The 21,616-nt window shown below is 35.3% G+C and overlaps 1 protein-coding gene across 16 annotated transcripts in view; it reads right to left on the bottom strand.

Annotated features, from left to right (window-relative positions):
- The window catches only part of LARP1B (La ribonucleoprotein 1B), a 116,505-nt gene that overhangs the window by 80,084 nt on the left and 14,805 nt on the right, over positions 1-21,616 (bottom strand). For 14 of the 16 annotated variants that reach the window (XR_014068165.1, XR_014068166.1, XR_014068167.1 and 11 more), the window contains exons 6-10: positions 18,150-18,293; positions 17,746-17,911; positions 13,931-14,075; positions 6,937-7,111; positions 2,839-3,011 (exon numbers count right to left, since the gene is read on the bottom strand). Coding sequence is in view for 10 of the 16 variants with exons in the window: in XM_081538211.1 (XP_081394337.1) it covers positions 2,839-3,011; positions 6,937-7,111; positions 13,931-14,075; positions 17,746-17,911; positions 18,150-18,293 (803 nt within the window). In the remaining 6 variants the exon portion in view is untranslated. Of the gene's footprint in view, positions 1-2,838; positions 3,012-5,413; positions 6,372-6,936; positions 7,112-13,930; positions 14,076-17,745; positions 17,912-18,149; positions 18,294-21,616 lie in introns of those variants that run through there. The other 2 variants (XM_081538220.1, XM_081538221.1) reach the window with 1 other exon arrangement.

Genomic DNA, 21,616 nt, shown 5'->3' with positions numbered 1-21,616 from the left:
TGCCATCAAAAAGTCTACCAACAATAAATGCTGGAGAGGGTGTGAAGAGGGAACCCTCTAACACTGTTGGTGGGAATGCAAACTAGTATAGCTACTATGAAGAAGAGTGTGGAGATTCCTTAAAAAACTAGAAATAGAACTGCCATACGACCCAGCAATCCCACTGCTGGGCACACACACCAAAGAGAATTGAAAGAGACACATGTACCCCAACGTTCATTGCAGCGCTGTTTATAATAGCCAAGACGTGGAAGGAACCTAAATGTCCACTGGTAGACGAATGGAAAAGAAAGCTGTGGTACATATACACAATGGAATATTACTCAGTTATTAAAAAGAACACTTTTGAATCAGTTCTAATGAGGTGGATGAAACTGGAGCCTATAATACAGAGTGAAGTAAGTCAGGAAGAAAAACACCAATATATTAAACACCAGTATATTAACGCAATATATATGGAATTTAGAAAGATGGTAACAATGACCCTATATGCGAGACAGCAAGAGAGACACAGATGTAAAGAACAGAATTTGGACTCTGTGGGAGAAGCTGAGGGTGGGATGATTTGAGAGAATAGCATTGAAACATATATATTACCATATGTGAAATAAGATGACCAGTCCAAGTTTGATGCATGAAACAGGGTACTCAAAGCCAGTGCAACTGGGACGACCCAGAGGGGTGGGATGGGGAGGGAGGTGGGAGGGGGGTTTGGGATGGGGGGACACATGTACACCCATGGCTGATTCATGTCAACGTATGGCAGAAACCACCACAATGTTGTAAAGTAATTAGCCTCCAATTAAAATAAATTAATAAAACGAATCTTATTTTGAGAAGCTGCATTAGGCTTTTAAAATAACCCAAAGAAGAAAATCTTAAGTATGCTGAGTTTAACCACCATTGCTAATTTAAAAGCTATCTTTTCAAGACAGGAAAGACAAACAGCATAAAAAATTTATGGTTACCACAGGGGATAGTGGGGGTTGGGGTGGGATAAACTAGAATTTGGGTATCAACATACACAATACTATAGGTGACACAGTGGTAAAGAATTCGCCTGCCAATGCAGGAGGAACAAGAAACACAGGTTCAATTCCTGGGTTGGAAAGCTCTCCTTCATGGAGTAGGAAATGGGAACCTACTCCATTATTCTTGCCTATAAAATTTCATGGGACTAAGCAAGCACATGTACACACACGTATAAAATAGATAAACAACAAGGTCCTACTGTATAGCACAGGAAACTATATTCAGTATCTTATAATAACCTACAATGGGAAAAAAAATCTGAAAAAGGATAAATATATATATGTATATACATATGTACATGCTGCTGCTGCTACTGCTGCATACATACATATATATATATACATAAAACTGAACCACTCTGCTGTACTCTTGAAGCTAACACAACATTGTAAATTAAATGTATTCAAATTTTTTTTTTAAATGGCAAATAAGTAAGTACAAAGTTATCTTGGATCATGGCTTCAAACTCAGCGTTAATGACATATTGGGCTTGATAATTTTTTAGGATGTGTGGTGGAGGTGGAGGTGTCCTATGAACTTTAGGATGTTGAATAGCATCCCTGGCCTTCACACTCACAAGATGCAGTAGCACTCTTTCAGTTTTAACAACCAAAAACTGTCTCCAGATATTGCCAAACATCCTATGCTGAGGTGAAATATCAACATCCTCTCCATTCCTCCCATGAAGAAACACCCTTAAGTCCTTCATGCTTTCTTTCTTCACACTTTAATCTTAGGAATAAAGAGTCCTACCAGAGTAATCTTTAATATTAATGATAGCCTTCTTCAGTCTTCCTACATTTGGGTCCGTTATTTTTAGCGACCTCTTCCTTTTAGAGCTTACTTTGAATATTTGAATTATTTTAGTGGCACTACTACCAAGTTTATTTTCAGTAAGCTTTTTTACTTTGAGTTAATTGTACATTCACATATAGTTATAAGAAATAGAAATCTTGAGGACTTCCTTGGTAGTCCAGCACTTCCAATGCATGGGTTGTGGGTTTGATCCATGGTCAAGGAGCTAAGATTCCACATGCCACACAGTGCAGCCAAAAAGAAAGGAAGAAAACAGAAATCTCATACACTTTTTACCCACTTTCTCCCAAAGTTAACATACTGTAAAACTATAGCAGACTACCACAAGATAAACATTGATGTTACCCATCAACCTTACTAGGATTTCCATTTTACTTGTACTCATTTGTGTTTGTAGCTTATATCAGAGCCATTTTTTATCACATTTCAAGTTCACGTATTCAACCATCAGCCAAAAATACAGAAGTTCTATTGCAAGAAACTCATATTGTTCCCTAACTACCATCATCTCACTTTCTTGTGTGCCCCCAAGAAATTTATTCTTTTCCTTTCTTACTGTAAAATCACCAAAACATAAACAAACCAGATATGTGTTCTTTACAAATAATTATATGTAAAATAATTATACAATTAAGAAGGCAATTAATGTGGCAAAGTTATAAATTAATGTGGCAAAGTTATAAATTCAAAATTTAGAAAAATTTTGTCATCTTTAAAAACCTGAAATGTATTCAAACAAATTTCCAGTAAAAAGATTAAAGCAGAATAGCTTAAAATCATACTCAGAAATAAGATAATTTTTAAAAATTGATACAATATAATTATTTTCAACTACTTAGTAACCTGTAAGTTTTTACTGAAGGGCAATGGTTCCAAATTTTACCATTGTTTTAAACTTTACCAAATTTTATATATGTACCTCAAAAACAGTGGCCTTACAAGCCACTCAGGATATAGAATATAAACTTAACTTGGGTCATAACAACTTACCTTCAGTTTCACTGGGGATGGATGATGTCTCTTTTTTACTTCTATCCAAGGTTCTGAATCCAAGTTGGGCAAACTGGTAGATAAACCTCTAGACATTCCTTGAAGATTATTTGTTCCTGCGTTTTTCTTTGGGGTCAGTGGACTTCCAATTCTTGGAGAATTTGGGGCAGACTCTAAAATTTTAAGTTAGTTCTATAGTTAAAATAATGGTTTACTTACTTATAAAACACATTTTTTCTTTACTTGGGCTTGATATTTTTTTCTTCACAAAAACATGATAAATCAATCTCAATTATGACCTTTCAATGATGTTCAAAACCAAAGGGCTCTGTAATATGTAGAATGAAGCCAATGAATAACAACAGCAATGTTATCAACCCCTACAGAGACACATTCATTCAAACCTGTCAAGAACATCAATGCCAGTCATTTACTAATTATGACAACACATTTATTTCAGTCAATTCTCTATGAAATCTTAGGTTCGTTAACTGCAATGAAATTAAGGAATCTTAAAAAATGCTACTAAGCAAATAAAATGTCATGGGTTCTACTAGGATCTATACTAAGGCAGCCAATACTTTTCTCCTTTTCCTAATAAGGTACTTAAATACAGTAAACTGAATACTGTAAAAAGCATAATGTGTCACATCATTAAAGTGCTTCTGCTGGAATTTAAAATGCCTTTCTCCACAATTTTAATGAAAGTAATTATATACTTTATAAAATACAAATCATAATTTCCTTTATAAAAATTTTTTTTCAAAAGTGAAAGAATATTAAGTTATAATGTAGTATGCACTTGCTTTGGACAAAACGTGTTTCAGAAACAAATTTATACTGTAAATTTCTATGCATTATTTACTCCTCAAAGCCAGTTCCTTGAAAATACTGCAAAGCAGAATATTACATAGAGAAAGTTGAAATAAATGAATACCCACAATCCTTTTAATTTACTAAATGAAAATGCAAGGGCACATACCAGGACTTTGAGAAGAGTATTTCAAGATTTTACGTTCATCTACTACATACTACAATTAGATGGATTTATTATCGTTTCCATGGACATGGTTAGATCCAAGATTCAACCACCAAATTATTGCTTTAAAAAGAAGCATATTATTTCATAACAAAAAAGTCTCTAAAACTGCACTGTTCAATGCAATAGCCATTAGCCATATGGGGGTACAGAGCACTTGGAATGTGGCTACTCCTGAAATGTGCTCAGGATAGAACTATAAAATATGCAGCAGATTTCAAAGACTTGGCACAAAAATAACACTGGTCCCTAATTTTTAATGTTCTAACATTTGGATATATTAAAATTAATTTCATGTTTTACAGCTTTTAATGCTATTAAAATTATTAGGATTACATGTGTGGCAAACTTAGTATTTCTATTGGACACTGCTCTACAACTTAATGGTACAAATTAATTGATCCAAAAAATTAAAAGTTGTACAAAATGGGAAAAACATTAGAGAACTCTATTACTGGTGCCATGAGTTGTTTCTACTCATGCAGTGAATTGAGTTTTAAAAGTAGATTAAGAACCAGCACTCGAGTAACTGGGAGAATTAACTAAATTAGTATGCAGAGTTCATGTATATGTTAGAATAGTATCTGGCACAAGGCAGAGAAATCAGTATCTACTATTTTTAACACAGAAATTGAAGAAAACCTGTAAAAACCTACTTAAGTTTATGATTTAATCATCACTAAATGCTCTTTAAGCTTGAGTAATGTTTTTGCTATGAAGTTATGTTTCACAATATTCAGAACACGTGTGCTTATAAGTTAAATGACATTAAAATATCAAAGAATTTGGTTAAGAAAACTTAGAAGAGTCTTTCATAGTTTTTAATGGGTGCTCGCCATATAAGCTAAACATATGTTCTATATGATTTTCTATATCTTTTAAAAAGAAAAGACTTCAAACTATGTGTGTGTAAATTTTAATAATAATGTGTGTGTGCTAAGTCGCTTCAGTTGTGTCTAACTCTGTGTGACCCTATGGACTATAGCCCACCAGACTCCTCTGTCTATGGGATTCTCTAGGCAAAAATACTGGAGTGGACTGCCATGCCCTTACCTGGGAAGGCAATTTAATAGTAACAGTAAAACCCTAATCAAATGAGTTTGAGTATGACTTGAATTATTTGACATTAAACTTGTTTATAGGAACTCATTGGTTGTGCAGTGGTTAGGACTCTGCACTCTTATTCACAGATTCAATTCCTGGTTGGGGAACTAAGTTTTCAACAAGCCATGGGATGTGGCCCCCCCAAAATTAATACCACTTAGTCGTGGACAAAAATTAGACACATACTCTGAGACACTTAATAGGTTCTAATTTGTGAGAACCTAGAAAAAAAGATTTTCTTCCTAATTGAAAATTGACAACATGACTTTTCAGAGATAAATTACCATATATATTTCATGATATCTATTTCATGACATCTTCATCCACCTTGAATCATAGCTTTGGGTAACTACACAGATTGACTTGATTCAGACAATACGTACGTGCATGTAAATGAGTATATATTTAAAGAAACACAAAAATGTACAAACATTGATTTTATTCTTGTAATTTTATTAATAACGCATAAATGACTAACAGGCATCACCAACTTGACTGACTATATTACCTACCCTGTTTCTATTTTACAACTGACCTAATGCCTGTTCATAAGGTTAAATATATCATCTTGGACCCCAAGTTTATACAATAAATTAATCTAACTTATACAATCAGACATCATATATTTTTAAAAAACCTAAAAAAATGTCACTTGAAGTTCCCAAACTTTTAAAACACCTGCCCAAATTGCTTTCTAGGCAGAGAGGCACAGAGGGCTAACAATCAAAGAAATGCTCAATAAAAATATCTGTGAGACCACCCATCAGTGCTTTATTGATGGCAGGTCTCTATAATGGTATATCAAAAATAGATTTCAAAGAGTAAAAAAAAAAAAAAATACACTTGTTCATTTCTTAAGGTTTCTTATCCCTAATAGTCCACATTAATAAATCTCATAGTCCATGTGAAATATTATGACAATAGGTGAGTTACACAATGTACACTATACTGAAAACAGCAAAGGATCTAACAAACCGGGAAATTCCACTCAAGCCTATTTCTGCTTTATTGATCTGGACATAAGTACAGAAGTCTGGAAGGAAAAGACAGAATCTTGCAATATTTCCAGAATTATAATTAACTTTCCCACCATGAATAAAAGTTGCACATGCAGCCCAGGCTAATTACAAACAAATGGGCAGCTCCTATAAAAACAACAGCAGTTCTCGGGTCTTTCATCATCATCACAAGGGTGTTATCTCCATTGTAGTGTTGGCCCAACCTCCTCCACAAGGAGTGGAAGTAGACGGTCTTGCAGAGAAGTCTGGTCGCTTTCATTTCTGCAGCACGATTTGTTCCAATATTTATAATGATATTTCAGTGAGTCACCTATTCCTCTGCATATTCCGATGAAATGACATCCAAGAGCATCAGTAGATCATCACCCTGACTGAAAAAAGTTTAAGCACACATATTTTTTTCCCAAGAGGGAATGTCTTAAAAATGATCCAGGAAAAAATTCTTAACATTACAGCAATTTTGGGAAATTCTAAATACCACCAATTCTTTAACATATAGTTATAATAACTTCATAAGAGACCCCCAATTCTGCTTTAGAATCTAGGTCATCTTATGATTTCAAGACAAAGTTGAAGCACATTGGAAAAAACATTAAAGGAAGGCTACCCCCACTCTTGAGTGTAAGACTTTAAGACTAAAGGGGAAAACAGGCAGAATACATCTATAACCATTTAGTAAAATTAAGATAGGTAAAAACTCCAAACATGACAAAGTATACAAATAAGAATAAATAGAGCAGAGCGCTTCCCATAATTCCTAAATCCCTATTTAACTTATAGCTTTCTGTGGGAGGCATTATGAATAAAATATAAAGCATCAAAACATCCAATTATCTTTAATTTTCTACTGAGTCTAAATAAACTTTTACAAAGACAGGTAAATTGGAGTAAATACTGCACTGTTAACGCTGTTTGCGCTAGAAGAAAAGCTGTTACCTGTATGTGAACCAAAGGTTTGCCCTGGTACGAACTCTGGACAATCAATGAGTCGAGAGAAGTCTGTTTGTGGCACACTCCGTGGAGGAGGACCCGGAATCGGCCATTTTTCTGGTTCTATCTTTTTTCTCATTTTCTCATCCACAATTTCCACTTCTGTGCTATCTTTCAGTGCCTATAAATATGTATTTTTAATTTATTAAAGCAATTTCATTGAAAAAATTTAATTGTACACCCTGTATTTCTAATTTAAGTCTGAAATCAGCATATAGTATCATAATGTTTTTAAAAATATCCATGAACAGAACAAATTTTAAAATCATTTGCCCCTGCAAAGTATGAAATATCCTGATTTAGCATGCAGCAGATTATTCTAATTGTGAAAATTTTTCAATTAAGGAGTATTTTCAATTAAGTTCAACTAAATTTTTACTGTCAATTTTTTCCTTTCCTATTAATATTTCCTTTTGTTTTCCTTAATATCACCAAGTAAAATTTAGGCAATATATCTAATTACTATAATAAATCCCACCATTACTGAATAATAAACACACATATTCAGAGATTCCTCACAACACCTTCTAAATTTAAGGTGGGACTCACAGATAAGAAACTGAGGCTCAAAGAAATAAAGTAGGGTAACTTGATAAAGGTCATAGACTTAGTATGAGGTAATACCAGGTCAAACTATTATCTGTCCCCCATGACAACTCTTAGCCCCTAGGATATGTTGGCTCTCAAAAATAAACTTCAAAAAAAAAATAAAAACATGGTATAATTTTAGGGAAAAATAAAACTAGAACAAAATTTCTTCCAAATAAAAATTAGTCTTACTGATCTGAATCTTAACTGAAATTCAAGTGATACATGTATGGGTTTTGTGTGTGTGTGTGTGTGTGTGTTTCAATATATTTTCCTAGTTTTGTCCATTGAACCGTCTGGAAGCAATGATACCCTAGTAGCAAAGCAGTGGACCCAGCATCCAGATCTTGCAACAACATGGATGAATTTTAAAAACTATAAATGATGGAGAAGGAAATGACAATCTACTCCGAGGTACGCTTGCCTGGGAAATCCCATGGACAGAGGAGTCTGGTCGGGCTACAGTCCATGGGGTCACATAAAGAATCACATATGACTTAGCCACTAAACAACTTTACCCCAGATCCTGTTGATACCTGAGGTTTTCAGCTCAGTTGGTCAGTCGTGTCCGACTGCGGCCCCATGGACTGCAGCACGTCAGGCCTCCCTGTCCATCACCAACTCCCGGAGCCTACTCAAACTCATGTCCACTGAGTCAGTGATGCCATCCAAACATCTCATCCTCTGTCATCCCCTTCTCTTCCCACCTTCAATCTTTCCCAGAATCAGGGTCTTTTCCAATGAGTCAGCTCTTCCCATCAGCTGGCCCAAGTATTGGAGTTTCAGCTTCAGTATCAGTCCTTCCAGTGAATATTCAGGACTGATTTCCTTTAGGATGGACTGGTTGGATCTCCTTGCTGTCCAAAGGACTCTCAAGAGTCTTCAACACCACAGTTCCAAATTATCAATTCTTTGGCACTCAGCTTTCTTTATAGTCCAACTCTCATATCCATACATGACTACTGGAAAAACCATAGCTTTGACTAGATAGACCTTTGTTGGCAAAGTAATGTCTCTGCTTTTTAATATGCTGTCTAGGTTTGTCATAACTTTTCTTCCAAGGAGCAAGCGTATTTTAATTTCATGGCTGCAGTCACCATCTGCAGTGATTTTGGAGCCTCCAAAAATAAAGTCTTTCTCTGTTTCCATTGTTTCCCCATCTATTTGCCATGAAGTGATAGGACCAGATGCCATGATTTTAGTTCTGACGTCTGGTGCTGCCTTTTTCCATCCACCAGAGGGCAGTGTTCTACTCTGCCTGATACTCAGCCTCCCCTTTGAGGTCTTCCCTTTCAAATCCTAGTATTTCACCTCCTGAAGTGATCCCCAGTGTCTCAAAATTTGATTTGACTTTTAGAAATACATATTACCTTGGAACCTCACAGAGATATACATCCATATGCAACTCTGTATGTACATATATAACAAAAGTTTCATAAAATAACCCTTGTCTTCACAGAGAACAGACTTGTGGTTGTCAGTGGGGATGGGGTTGCAGGAGGGATGAACTAGGAGTTTGGGATCAGCAGATACAAACTATTATAAAGAAATGTATGGATAAACAACAAGGTCCTACTGTATAACATGAGGAACTATGCTCAATATCTTGTCATAAACCACATGGAAAAGAACATGAGAAAGATATATACATATACATATATATATATATATATATATATAGGTATAACTGAATCACTTTGCTGTACATCAGAAATACACTGTAATCAACTATACTTCAATAAAATTAAATTTAAAAAAACACTACAAATGAAAGAGCCAGGAGACGGAAAAATTCCATCTATACAAACATAATGAAGTGCAAGTGAAGTCGCTCAGTCGTGTCCGACTCTTAGCGACCCCATGGACTGCAGCCTACCAGGCTCCTCCATCCATGGGATTTTCCAGGCAAGAGTACTGGAGTGGGGTGCCATTGCCTTCTCTGAATACAAACATAAATAATAGACAAATCTATGGTAACAGAAATCACAGAAGTGGTTTGGTTAGGCAGGGCAAAGGACAAGAGGATGGGGAACTGACTGGAAAGGGCCACTGTGGAAGTTTTTAGTGATATATCTTGTTTGGAGCAGGCTTATACAATTTTCAAAACTCAAACTGAACACCTAAGATCCCTGCACTTTACAGCATGTTACTTATTATACCTGAATTTAAAAAAAAAAAAAGAGAGAGAGAAACATCTCCTTAAAACTTCCCTATTGGTTTAGTTTTTCAAATTACTTTGAAAAAAAAGACTACAAATGGTGTTCACTGGGATGTGAAGACAAACACTCTGAATGGCAATAGTTTCAAATGGCTCAATACTTTGGTAAAAATGTTTAGCAGTATTTACAAAAGCTAAGTTCATATATTATACACATATATTTGTATATACACACACACATATACGTATATATCCTGTTACCTATCAATCAACTTCACAGTACAATAAGTATGTATGTCCTTCCAGAAGTATGTACAGTAACATTCACAACAGCCATATATTCATACTGTAAAGAACCCAAATGTCTAATAGGAGCATGTAAAAATAGTATATTCATAATGATACAATTAAATATTACTGCAGAATTGAAAATAAACAACTGCCACACATAACAATAAGCCTTACAGAAATAATAAGCAAAAGTCAGGTATAAAAGAATTCAAATACTTTATGTAATAATATTTTAAACAGGTGAGGGAACTCTCTGAAAAGCAGCTATGTTTGAGGAGAGCAATGATTCTGACTAGGACAGGGTACAAGTGCACTCTCTGGGATGGTGAAAATGTTCTACCTTAATCTTAATACTTAACACAAGTACATACATAGGGGAAAAGAAAAGGAAGAGAACGTCACTCAGTCGTGTCCAATTCTTTGTGACACCATGGACTATACAATGATGTTCAAGCTGGTTTTAGAAAAGGCAGAGGAACCAGAGATCAAACTGCCAACATCCGCTGGATCATCGAAAAAGCAAGCGAGTTCCAGAAAAACATCTACTTCTGCTTCGTTGACTACGTACGAAAAAGCCTTTGATTGTGTGGATCACAACAAATTGTGGAAAATTCTTAAAGAGATGGGAATACCAGACCACCTGACCTGCCTCTTGAGAAATCTGTACGCAGGTCAGGAAGCAACAGTTAGAACTGGACATGGAACAACAGACTGGTTCCAAATAGGAAAAGGAGTACGTCAAGGCTGTATATTGTCACCCTGCTTATTTAACTTATATGCAGAGTACATCATGAGAAACGCTGGGCTGGAGTAAGCATAAGCTGGAATCAAGATTGCCGGGAGAAATATCAATAACCTCAGATATGCAGATGACACCACCCTTACGGCAGAAAGTGAAGAGGAACTAAAGAGCCTCTTGATGAAAGTGAGAGAGGAGAGTGAAAAAGTTGGCTTAAAGCTCAACATTCAGAAAATTAAGATCATGGCATCCGGTCCCATCACTTCATGGCAAATAGATGGGGAAACAGTGGAAACAGTGGCTGACTTTATTTTGGGAGGCTCCAAAATCACTGCAGATGGTGATTGCAGCAATGAAATTAAAAGACGCTTACTCCTTGGAAGGAAAGTTATGACCAACCTAGACAGCATATTAAAAACCAGAGACATTACTTTGTCAACAAAGGTCCATCTAGTCAAGGCTATGGTTTTTCCAGTGGTCATGTATGGATGTGAGAGATGGACTGTGAAGAAAGCTAGGCGCCGAAGAATTGATTCTTTTGAACTGTGGTGTTGGAGAAGACTCTTGAGAGTCCCTTGGACTGCAAGGAGATCCACCCAGTCCATCCTAGAAGAGATCAGTCCTGGGTGTTCATTGGAAGGACTGATGTTGAAGCTGAAACTCCAATACTTTGGCCACCTGATTTGAAGAGCTGACTCATTTGAAAAGACCCTGATGCTGGGAAAGATTGAGAGCAGAAGGAGAAGGGGATGAAAGAGGATGAGATGGCTGGATGGCATCATCGACTCGATGGACACGGGTTTGAGTGGACTCCAGGAGTTGGTGATGGACAGGGAGGCCTGGCGTGCTACAGTTCATGGGGTCACAGAGTCGGACACGGCTGAGCGACTGAACTGGACTGAACTGATAGTGCATTGCACAATATAGATCTTTGCTATAGCTTAGGCAATGTTAGTGGTTAATAAGCTCATTCTACTATGAACATAATCATAATACTTTCCTCCAAGAATAAACTGTGCAAGAAAAAAACTCTAAGTTTTCTTAAAATTAAAGCATACAAAAACTTTATTGAAACAGCTTCTATAAAAAATAGCATCTATAACTAAATACAATAATGGCATTTTTTGAAGTAAGTTTAAAACAAAGAATCAGTAATCACATAAAAATAACAAAATTATTTATTTTTAAAGTTCTTTTAAAAATAGTTTACAGTGTTTTGAAAACCTGAACTTTCCCAAAGCTGGTTTTTAAAACCTGGACCACATGTATTCAAAGGAGCCTTAAGAAAATTAAAACATGTGCCAAAGACAGGAAAAAAGTATCTCTTAAATACGTTTAAAGGACTTACACCCAGAATAATAAAATATAACAATTATTTAGAAAATAAACATTCCCAATAAAAATGGGCAACAATTTGAGTAGATATTTCAACAAGGTACACCAATGGCAAATACTGATACTGATGCTGAAGCTTCAATATTTTGGCCACCTCATGGGAAAAGCTTACTCACTGGAAAAGACCTCGATGCTGGGAAAGACCTTGATGCTGGGAAACACTAAGGGCAAGAGGAGAAGGGGGCAACAGAGGTTGGATGGCATCACTGACTCAATTGACATGAGTTTGAGCAAACTCAGGAGACAGTGAAGGAAAGGGAAGCCTGGTGTGCTGCAGTTCACGGGGTCACAAAGAGTCAGAAATGACTTAGAGACTGAACAATGAACAATAACAATGGCAAATAAACACATAAAAAGAATGCCCAACATCATTAGTCACTAGGGAAATGCAGAGTAAACCATAGTAACAAACTTATTCATTATTCAAAAAACTGAAAATACCATGTGCTGATGAGGCCAAGGAGCAAATGGAATTCTCATACAAAATGGTGGCATGCAAAATGGTTAAATTAATTTTGGACAATAGGTTGGCAACTTCCTACAGTTAAACATACACTTACCACACATTCCAGCAATCACAATCCTCAATATTTAGATCTATGCTTTATTCATAATTGCCAAAAACCAGAAACAATCTATATGTCTATCAACAAGTGAACTGTAGTGTATCCTTACTATGAAATACCAGTCAACAATAAGAACAAACTATTGATACATGAAACAAGAATGAATCTCAAAAGCACTATGCTAAGTCAAAGAAATCAGAAACACAAGGCTACAAACTATTGATGTATAATTTATTTACATGATAGTCTAGAAAAGGCAAAACTAGAGGGACAAAAAAAAAATCAGATCAGTGGCTCCCAAGGGGCTATGTATGAGGAAAGAGATTGGCTACACAGGTGGGACAAGTGTGTAAGACTGCCAAAATTCAGAAAACTATATAGCAAAAAGGGCAAATATTATGTATATATGTAGGGAACGGAAAACTAAAAATACTGAAACCATTTCTACAACAAAATAGATAAGAGATTTAATAAAAGCTTTAAGAACACAACTGGAATATCTATTTTAAATTACTCCTTGGTATACAGGAAAATTTCTCAAAATTTTAATGATGAGAATACAAGTTCTTTTACAGCAACCTAAATACTAAAGGACCAAGAATACCCAAGAACGTTTAAGTTTGTTTTGCGGTTCAACCAATTCAAGAAGGATCAAGTTAAAAACAGGTGGAAACATCAGTAATCCTTTGAGGGGTTTCCAAGGTTAGACATTTATTTGGATTTTATAAAATGGCAAAAAAGCCTTGAGATACAGTCTCAAGAGTCTTAGGTTACTGTGCTGTGCTTAGTCGGACTCAGATGTGTCTGACTCTGCGACCCTATAAGCTATAGCTCCTTTGTCCATGGGGATTCTCCAGGCAAGAACACTGGAGTGGGTTGCCATGCCCTCCTCCAGGGGATCTTACCAATCTAGGAATCGAACCCAGGTCTCCCGCATTCCAGGCGGATTCTTTACCATCTGAGCCACCAGAGAACCCCAAGAATACTGCAGTGGGTAGCCTACCCCTTCTCCAGGGGATCTTTCAAATCCAGGAATTGAACCGGGGTCTCCTGCATTGCAGGCCAATTCTTTACCAGCTCTGCTACTAGGGAAGAATGTTTTTGCTTTTTCCTTAAAATTATTTAATAGACTTATTTTTTTAGAGCAGTTTTAGGTTCACAGCATAACTGAAAGTACAGACTGTTCTGTACATGAATAATTACCTCCAAAATGAGATTCAGGTTTGTAGTGAGAGCCTGAACACGGTGGAAACCAGCAATCAGGGAAATAGGCAAGAAACCTTGCTCGTCCATCTTTCTCCTAAGAAAGAAATCCCGTTCCAAATTTTCTATACTGAAGTAATACTCACTGAAAAGAAAAAGAAGTAAATATAAATTTCATCAATTTATTCTACTGGAAATTAAAATGTCTACTGCTTAAGATATCAACTGCTATAAAACTATTTTGATTTATTGTAACATTTTACACATTTATTGTAACATAAGGTAAATACAAATAGCTGTAAAACCCTACTGTTAGTAAATTCTCTTACACAAGTAGAAAGAAGTTTAGAATACTATCTTCCCAAAAACTAACTTCTACTTAGATCAGCATAAACAATTAAAGAGTGTTATTCTTTAAAACAGTTCAATAATTAACTTTCTAATGAGTCAATTAAGTGAAAATTTCATTTCAAAGCCACATTAACCATATTTAAAATAAGACAGCCAATGGGAATTTGCTGTATGGCTCAGGAAACTCAAATTAGGGCTCTGTATCAATCCAGAGGGGTGGGATGGGGCAGGAGACAGGTTCAAAAGGGAGGGGATATATGTATACCTATGGCTGATTCATGTTGAGGTTTGACAGAAAACAACACAGTTCTGTAAAGCAATTATCCTTCAATAAAAAAAGAAATTAAAAAAAAAAACAAAGTCACATTAACTTGCTTCATTTAAACACTAAATAACAAAGTTAAACATGTCAACAAACTGCCTTCCAACTTTTTCCCATCACTGAGAATAATGGTATATTAGAAGCAGTTTTTATCAAGTTTACAGAGCAGATTAGTTTGCTGTGTTTTCTAAGCTGGTAGGGAAATGACATTGTTTAATATGTCCAAACTCTAGCATACAGCACCATGTTTAGTAAAAGCTGAGTGAATACATGGACACAGATGCACACACTCAATTTTATATTTGAATGATTCAAGACCCTCAACCTCCCCTTTGAGAGGCAGAACTATAAAAGACATTAAAAGTGAACAGAACATAGCTAAATAAAGAACACCTATAACACCATGATGTACACACATAGGCGAAAAACTATAGAAGCAAACTTTCACACCTTAATTGTCTCTCTAGGAAAGTAGAGAGGGAGGTGTAAATGAATAAGCTGTGGGATCAACAAGTTCCAACATATAAAGATAATATGAAGAATACATATAATAATGGCATTTCAGAAACAATTGTTTAAATTACAGCTTGCATATTTTAAAAAATGAGAACAAGATTCTAGAGAAACAGAACAAGAGGATAAATGGGGGGAAATGTAGAAAAGAATAATACAAAAGAAATATATGACATGAAATGATATGGCTTACAGTTTAACAATCCTACACTATATCCGAATCACAAAGCAAGTTTTCAAAGGGTGGCAACTGGGTGACTAAAGATACCTTTGAAGTATTTAGGTCAAATTCTTAATTTTGAAGAAATAATTACCTATAAATGAAAGCTGGCTTTGAGCTACTTTTCACTGGGTGGGAAAAAAAATTCTCATTTTAGAAATGTAAATACCCAAGTTGCTTTTTTCTTCTGATATTTTCCAACTATCAAAGTGCAAAGCTCCCTAAGATCCATGAAATACAACTAACATCTCAGTAACACTAGGTAAATTATTTACTCTCCTTAAACACTGAAGAAAATTAAGAAAAAAATCTAAGTCTTGAAGAAATGAACATTCTGATTTTTGTTACACCTCAAAAGCCCTTTTCACAGTGCCTGGCATGTGGTGGGCACATAATACGTATGTTTAAATTTAAAAATTTTCAGACATTAAGACATCTGATTTAATCATGACTCAAAAATGTTCTTAGATTAAAAACTTCTCTAAACCATTAATTTTTTTTATCTAGTACTCTGAAAAACTCAGTACCTAAATAAACTCATAAATCACTATTACTTATACACTTTTTAAAACTTTTAATGGGCTGCAAACATACTTATATCTGAGTGCCAAGAGGCTATCCCAATAGTTAATACACATTTTCAGTTAAAATTATTTTAAGAACTCAAACGTCTATGACACAGTTAATCCTCTTCAAAAATACTTAGCATAATATTCCAAAAGTACAATAAGTTTTTCAGGAACTTCTCAAAGAGAAAAATCTAAACTCTAATGAATGAATAAGCCTGTATATGTATGAGAAACCTTAAAGACACAAAGTCAAAAGCATGGCTCCTTAAGTCTAGATGTGCACTAATCAGAGAAAAATAACAGCAAACAGCCATTCTAAACTTGGTGCTCTAGTACCTGCCAAAAACTCTGCTGCTAAACAATGACAAGAAAAGAAGCCATGCCCAGTGCTATGTCTGACATTTTGTTCACTGTCCTAGGGGACATTATTATGTCCTACCTTGAAGCTCTGGATTCTACACTGCATGATCAGAAATTTTGTCAACAATGAAGTAGCTGTTCTCCTCCTTCACCTGTATGAACACACTGGAAGGCCAGTTATCCTGACATGGAGTTGCCTGTCCACTGTCAGGTCTCAGAAGGGACGTGGTAGCAAGAGTTACCAAAACAAACAAATGAATGAACAAAAAGGAATAATAATTTGAAGTTGATAGCCACATGCCAGGCACTTTCTGCCCATAAAGAGGCCCCTTTCTTCAGTGTTTTCATCAACTGTAACAAAAGAAGCAAGAAAAAAATAAACAAGTTGCTTCATATTGTAAGCCAATCAAATCCATCATGATGGCATCCAAGGAAGATGACTGGCTGATGCTGATGAAAAAATTATTTTCTAGTAATGGGCTAAGGTTCATTTTCTTTTTTAAAATAAAGGTAGATATTTTAAAACTGCCATGTCCTTTCAAATATAGCCTTTCCTTTCCCTTTATAAGAATTAAAAAATGTTGAAATTTCAGTAAATTAGATATGCATATGCAAATCACTATATAAACATGCAAAACATCCTACAAAATACTAATACACAGAGGGTTATTATTTTTTTATTGCTTAAAGATAATAGAACAAACAATATTCTCCTAACATCAACTTCAATATTCAGAAAGCAACTATTATAAAAAGTCTAAACTAAAAAAGATTAGGTAGTCTTCTTTTAATATGTGTCACAGAAAACTTAAAAGTTAAAAAACAATCAGAATTCTGAAACCAATTGTGAAGCAAGTCAGAAGACAGCAACCATTTTTTGCCATTTATGTTCATTTGCAAATTTTAATATAAACATTTATTTGCAAATTAGCTAAGTTTCACTTGCTCAATTTTAAATATATACACTCGTTTTCTCAGTGACTCAGACAGTTAAGAATCTGTCTGCAATGCAAGAGACCCAGGTTCGATCCCTGGGTTAGGAAGATCCCCTGGAGAAGGTAACAGCAACCCACTACAGTATTTTTGCCTGGAGAAGCCCATGGATAGAGGAGACTGGTGGGCAATAGTCCATGGAATCACAAAGAGTCAGACATAACTGAGCAACTAACACTTTCACTTTTTAAATTCTTACATTTAATCATTCATATTATGCTTTTTTCACTAATACCCTTATAAGCAGAGAAATACCTCAGTAGAGAAAGCAGGAGTCATATAAACAATGACATGAATAAAATTTTTTTAAAATACTTTATATACTTTACTAACATTTCCTAGAAATAAAATATAAAATACTATTAAAATCCTCTAATTTCACTAACAATCAGCTTAGAAAAATGTGTTATATTCATTATCAGTGCTGTTAAAGTTTGACCTTATAACAGATTTTCCTACCCCATCTGTTCAATCTCTGATGACTTACATTTGGCGCTTAATATACTCTTTAAGCAATGCTTCTTCCACAGGATACACCTGTACGCCTGTACCATCATCATAGTAATACATCATACTGGTATTAAGTTCTGTTTGAAATGGTTGATCAGTCCTTTCACCATGTTCTCGATAACCATATGAATAATCAAAGTTCACTTGAAGTAGTAAAGAAAGAAAAATGATCACAGATTGGAAAAAAAAAAAAAAAAAACAAAGAACAGTTACTATAAAGAAAAATCCAAAGTGAAGTTTTTCAAGGGCTAACAAATACAAAACCATCTTTATTATCAGACAAAAATCAGTTGAAACACTATATGGTATAGTGGGAAAAACAGAGAATCTGTACATTTTTCAACGTTCATCTAATTTAACAAAACAAAAATCATGTCTCACATCGAGGATTTCCTCTGCCCCGTCCTCTTCCTCGTCCTCGGCCTCTTCCTCGGCCTCTAAAGGAGCCTCGGATATTACCGCCCTCACTTCTCACACTGGAAACTTCATCTTGATCATCTCTCTTTTCTCTTTCACGCCGCCAACCTTTTTTAAAATAAAAATATTTTTATACATTCCAATTTGCAACTATGATTAACATGACTATCTTATAAAAATGTGGTAATCATCCTTCCCACTTTATAATCAGTTATTAGTAACTGGTCTTTCTTCAGAAAGATAGAAACTGAAGAGATTACATAGGAGTTTGTCAAAATCTCTGGCATAAAAGACACCTTATGTTGTTGTTCAGTCGCTAAGTCATGTCTGACTCTTTTCAACCCTATGAACTGCAGCATATCAGGCGTCCATCACTATCTCCGTGAGTTTCCTCAAACTCATGTCCACTGAGTCAGTGACGCCATCCAACCATCTCATCCTCTGATATAATAATTATAATAATATCTTATTAGAAGATATTCTAGTAAGTAACATACTACAAAGATAATGAGATCCTTTGCTAAAACTGTACTGTTAAAAATTCAGGAAGTTCCAAGGTAACTGAGTTTTATACTATACAAAACTCCAAAAGAAAAAAAAAAAGTCAACTTATTTTCACCCTAACAACTTATTTTCAGAAATAGGAATTTTTGAAGGAAACAATATTTCTATTTAAGTAAAAGACTTTTTTCTTTTTTTAAGAAAAAAGGAAATGAAAACAGAAAAACTGAGAGAAGATATCAGAAGCACAATACACAAATTATATCCAGCATACATACAGAACTCAGACAAATGTATCTTATGCACATGCACATTCTCACACATGCAGTGACTTAGATGGAAAAAATCATTAAAAGATTAGATGGGCAAACAAGGAAATGCAGAGACAATAAAAAAATGATGCTCAGTGTCACTGGCCTTGAGAAATGCAAGTTCAGACAATCAAAGAGTATTTTCTAATCTGTACCAGTGTGAAAAATATTTTAAGGTCCTATAATACCAAACATTGACCAAGATAGATAAGATAGAACTTTTGTATAATGCCAGAGTAAAAACAAATACATTTCAATTTTGAAAAACAACTGAAACAATGACATAAATATAAAGGTCTGTATACCCTAGAGACCAGGGTTTCTCACCCATGGCATTATTGACATTTTTGAATCAGATAACTTTTTAGTGTGGGGGCTGTCCTGGGTCCTGTAGGATGTTTTCGTGTTATCCTTAGTTTCTACTCATTAAATATCAGTAGCCAGAGTTGTAATTTTATATGTCATATTTTGTGGACAATTGAGTAAATATAACTATTAACTAGATTTTAGATGATATAAGGGAATTAGTGTTGTTTTCTTAGATGCTGCATTTTCTTGGGACATCAGTGCTCAAGTGTCACAATATCTGCAAGTTACTTTCAGATGATTCAGCAGATGGATGAATTAAAGATAGCAAAATTGCTAAATCTAGATGGTGATTAGACAGGTATTCACTGTACAATGCTTTCATAGGACAGCAGGCCTTAAAAATTATCAGGACTTACTTCCTGGTCCAGTGGTTAAGAATCTGTGCTTCTACCACAGGGGACCTGGGTTCGATCCCTGGTCAGGGAACTAAGATCTCATATGCTGTGCAATGCAGCAGCAGAAAAAAAAAAATTATCAGACTCAGTAGAAGGGGCTTCCCTGGTGGATCAGTAAAAAATGCACTGGCCAATACAGGGGACACAGGTTTGATCCCTGGTTCAGTATAAGTTTCTGCATGCTGTGGAGCAACTAAGCCTGTGCACCATAACTACTGAGCCTGTGCTCTAGAGCCCATGATCCACATCAAGAGAGGTTACTGCAATGAGAAGCCCATGCGCCACAACTATAGAGAACTATCCCCCCACCACCACTAAAGTAAACTCATGCAACCAAGATTCAGCACAGTCGAAACTAAATAACAATATTTTTAAAATAAAAAGATTTCAGTAGAAAACTATAAAACCAAATGCTCAGGGAATTCCTTGGTGGTCCAGTGGTTAGGACTCTGCACTTTCACTGCCGAGGGCACAGGTTCAATCTCTGGTCAGTGAACTAAGATCATGTTGTGTGGTGCACCAAATGTGTGTGTGTGTGTGTGTGTGTGTGTGTGTGTGTGTAAGTGTATATATATGTGTGTCTATATATACATACACACATTTATCATGCCACCTAGCAATCCCCTCCTAGATGTCTACCAGGGAAACAAAGACATATGCCCACAGAAAAGCTTGTATATATAAATGTTGATGGCAGCATTAGTCATAACAACCAAAAACTAGAAACACGCCAAGTATCCATGAACAGATGAATGGATAAAGAAGTATACCATTCAACAGAAAACTGTTATGCAATAAAGAGGTAGAAATTACTAATATATGGAACAATATTGATGAATGTGAAAATCATTATGCTGAGCAAAAAAATACAAGAGGATATAATTCATATTGTATAGTTAATAAATTTATTCTGACAAGGTAAATAAAATCTGACAGAAGTAGACTCGTGGTTAGGGACTTTACAGTAATTTCAGTGTAGTTTCTCTGATTATTAGCTCAGCAAAGTTGACTTTTTAAAGGATCCAGAAATACACATAGGAGGCTCCCAAGAGCCAACTCTGGGACAATTTGAGCATTAAAATTAAACAATCATGGTAATGATTTCAACTGCTGAAAATATAAGAAGACTTTAGTCCACACCAATAATAACAGGGAGTTGTTCCTTACAGCGGAATGCCAATAAGGAATGCTGCAATAGCTAAATTGGCATTTGCAGCCATCATGGTTAATACCTCAGTCACGTGAGAATAAAAATCATCAGTGGAAACTAAAGCTCATATGAAGAGTCTGATGAAAAAATGAGTATTCTCACATTCTCAAAGTCTCTGACCACAAATTACATATTAATCACCAAGGGAAAAAAAGAGTATCTTTATCATAAAGAAATCTGGAGTACCTCATCTTAACCAAGTGCTCAAAGTTAGTATCACCAGTAATAAGATACACCAATATTATATGTATTTTCAAGTTACAGACTTGAAAGAAAACCATTTAACCTTTGCAGTAGTCTTGCCAAAAACTCATAACCCAATCATGAGGAAACATCAGAAAACCCAAAGTGAGGAATGGCATAGACACATAACTGTCCTATGTCCTTCAGAAAAAGATCATCATGAAAAGACAAAAGCAGAAGAATTATTTCAGACTAACAGAGATGAAAGAGAAGACAAGTAAAAGCAATGTGTGATCACAGGTTAGATTCTGGAAAAGACAGAAAAACTGCAAAGGGCATTATTGAGAAAGTCTGTCTGTGGACAGACAGACTGTGTTACTGTTCTTATGATATATACTCTTTAACCCTGAATAAGGGGCACAATATCTACAACTCACTCTCAAATACTTTATATTGTATACA

Source organism: Giraffa tippelskirchi, chromosome 11 (genome assembly GCF_054371585.1).
Source record: "Giraffa tippelskirchi isolate mGirTip1 chromosome 11, T2T-mGirTip1v1.2.pri, whole genome shotgun sequence".
Classification (NCBI taxonomy): Eukaryota; Metazoa; Chordata; class Mammalia; order Artiodactyla; family Giraffidae; genus Giraffa; species Giraffa tippelskirchi.
The sequence above is the reverse complement of the archived record's forward strand: the minus strand, read 5'-3'. Positions and strand labels throughout refer to the sequence as shown.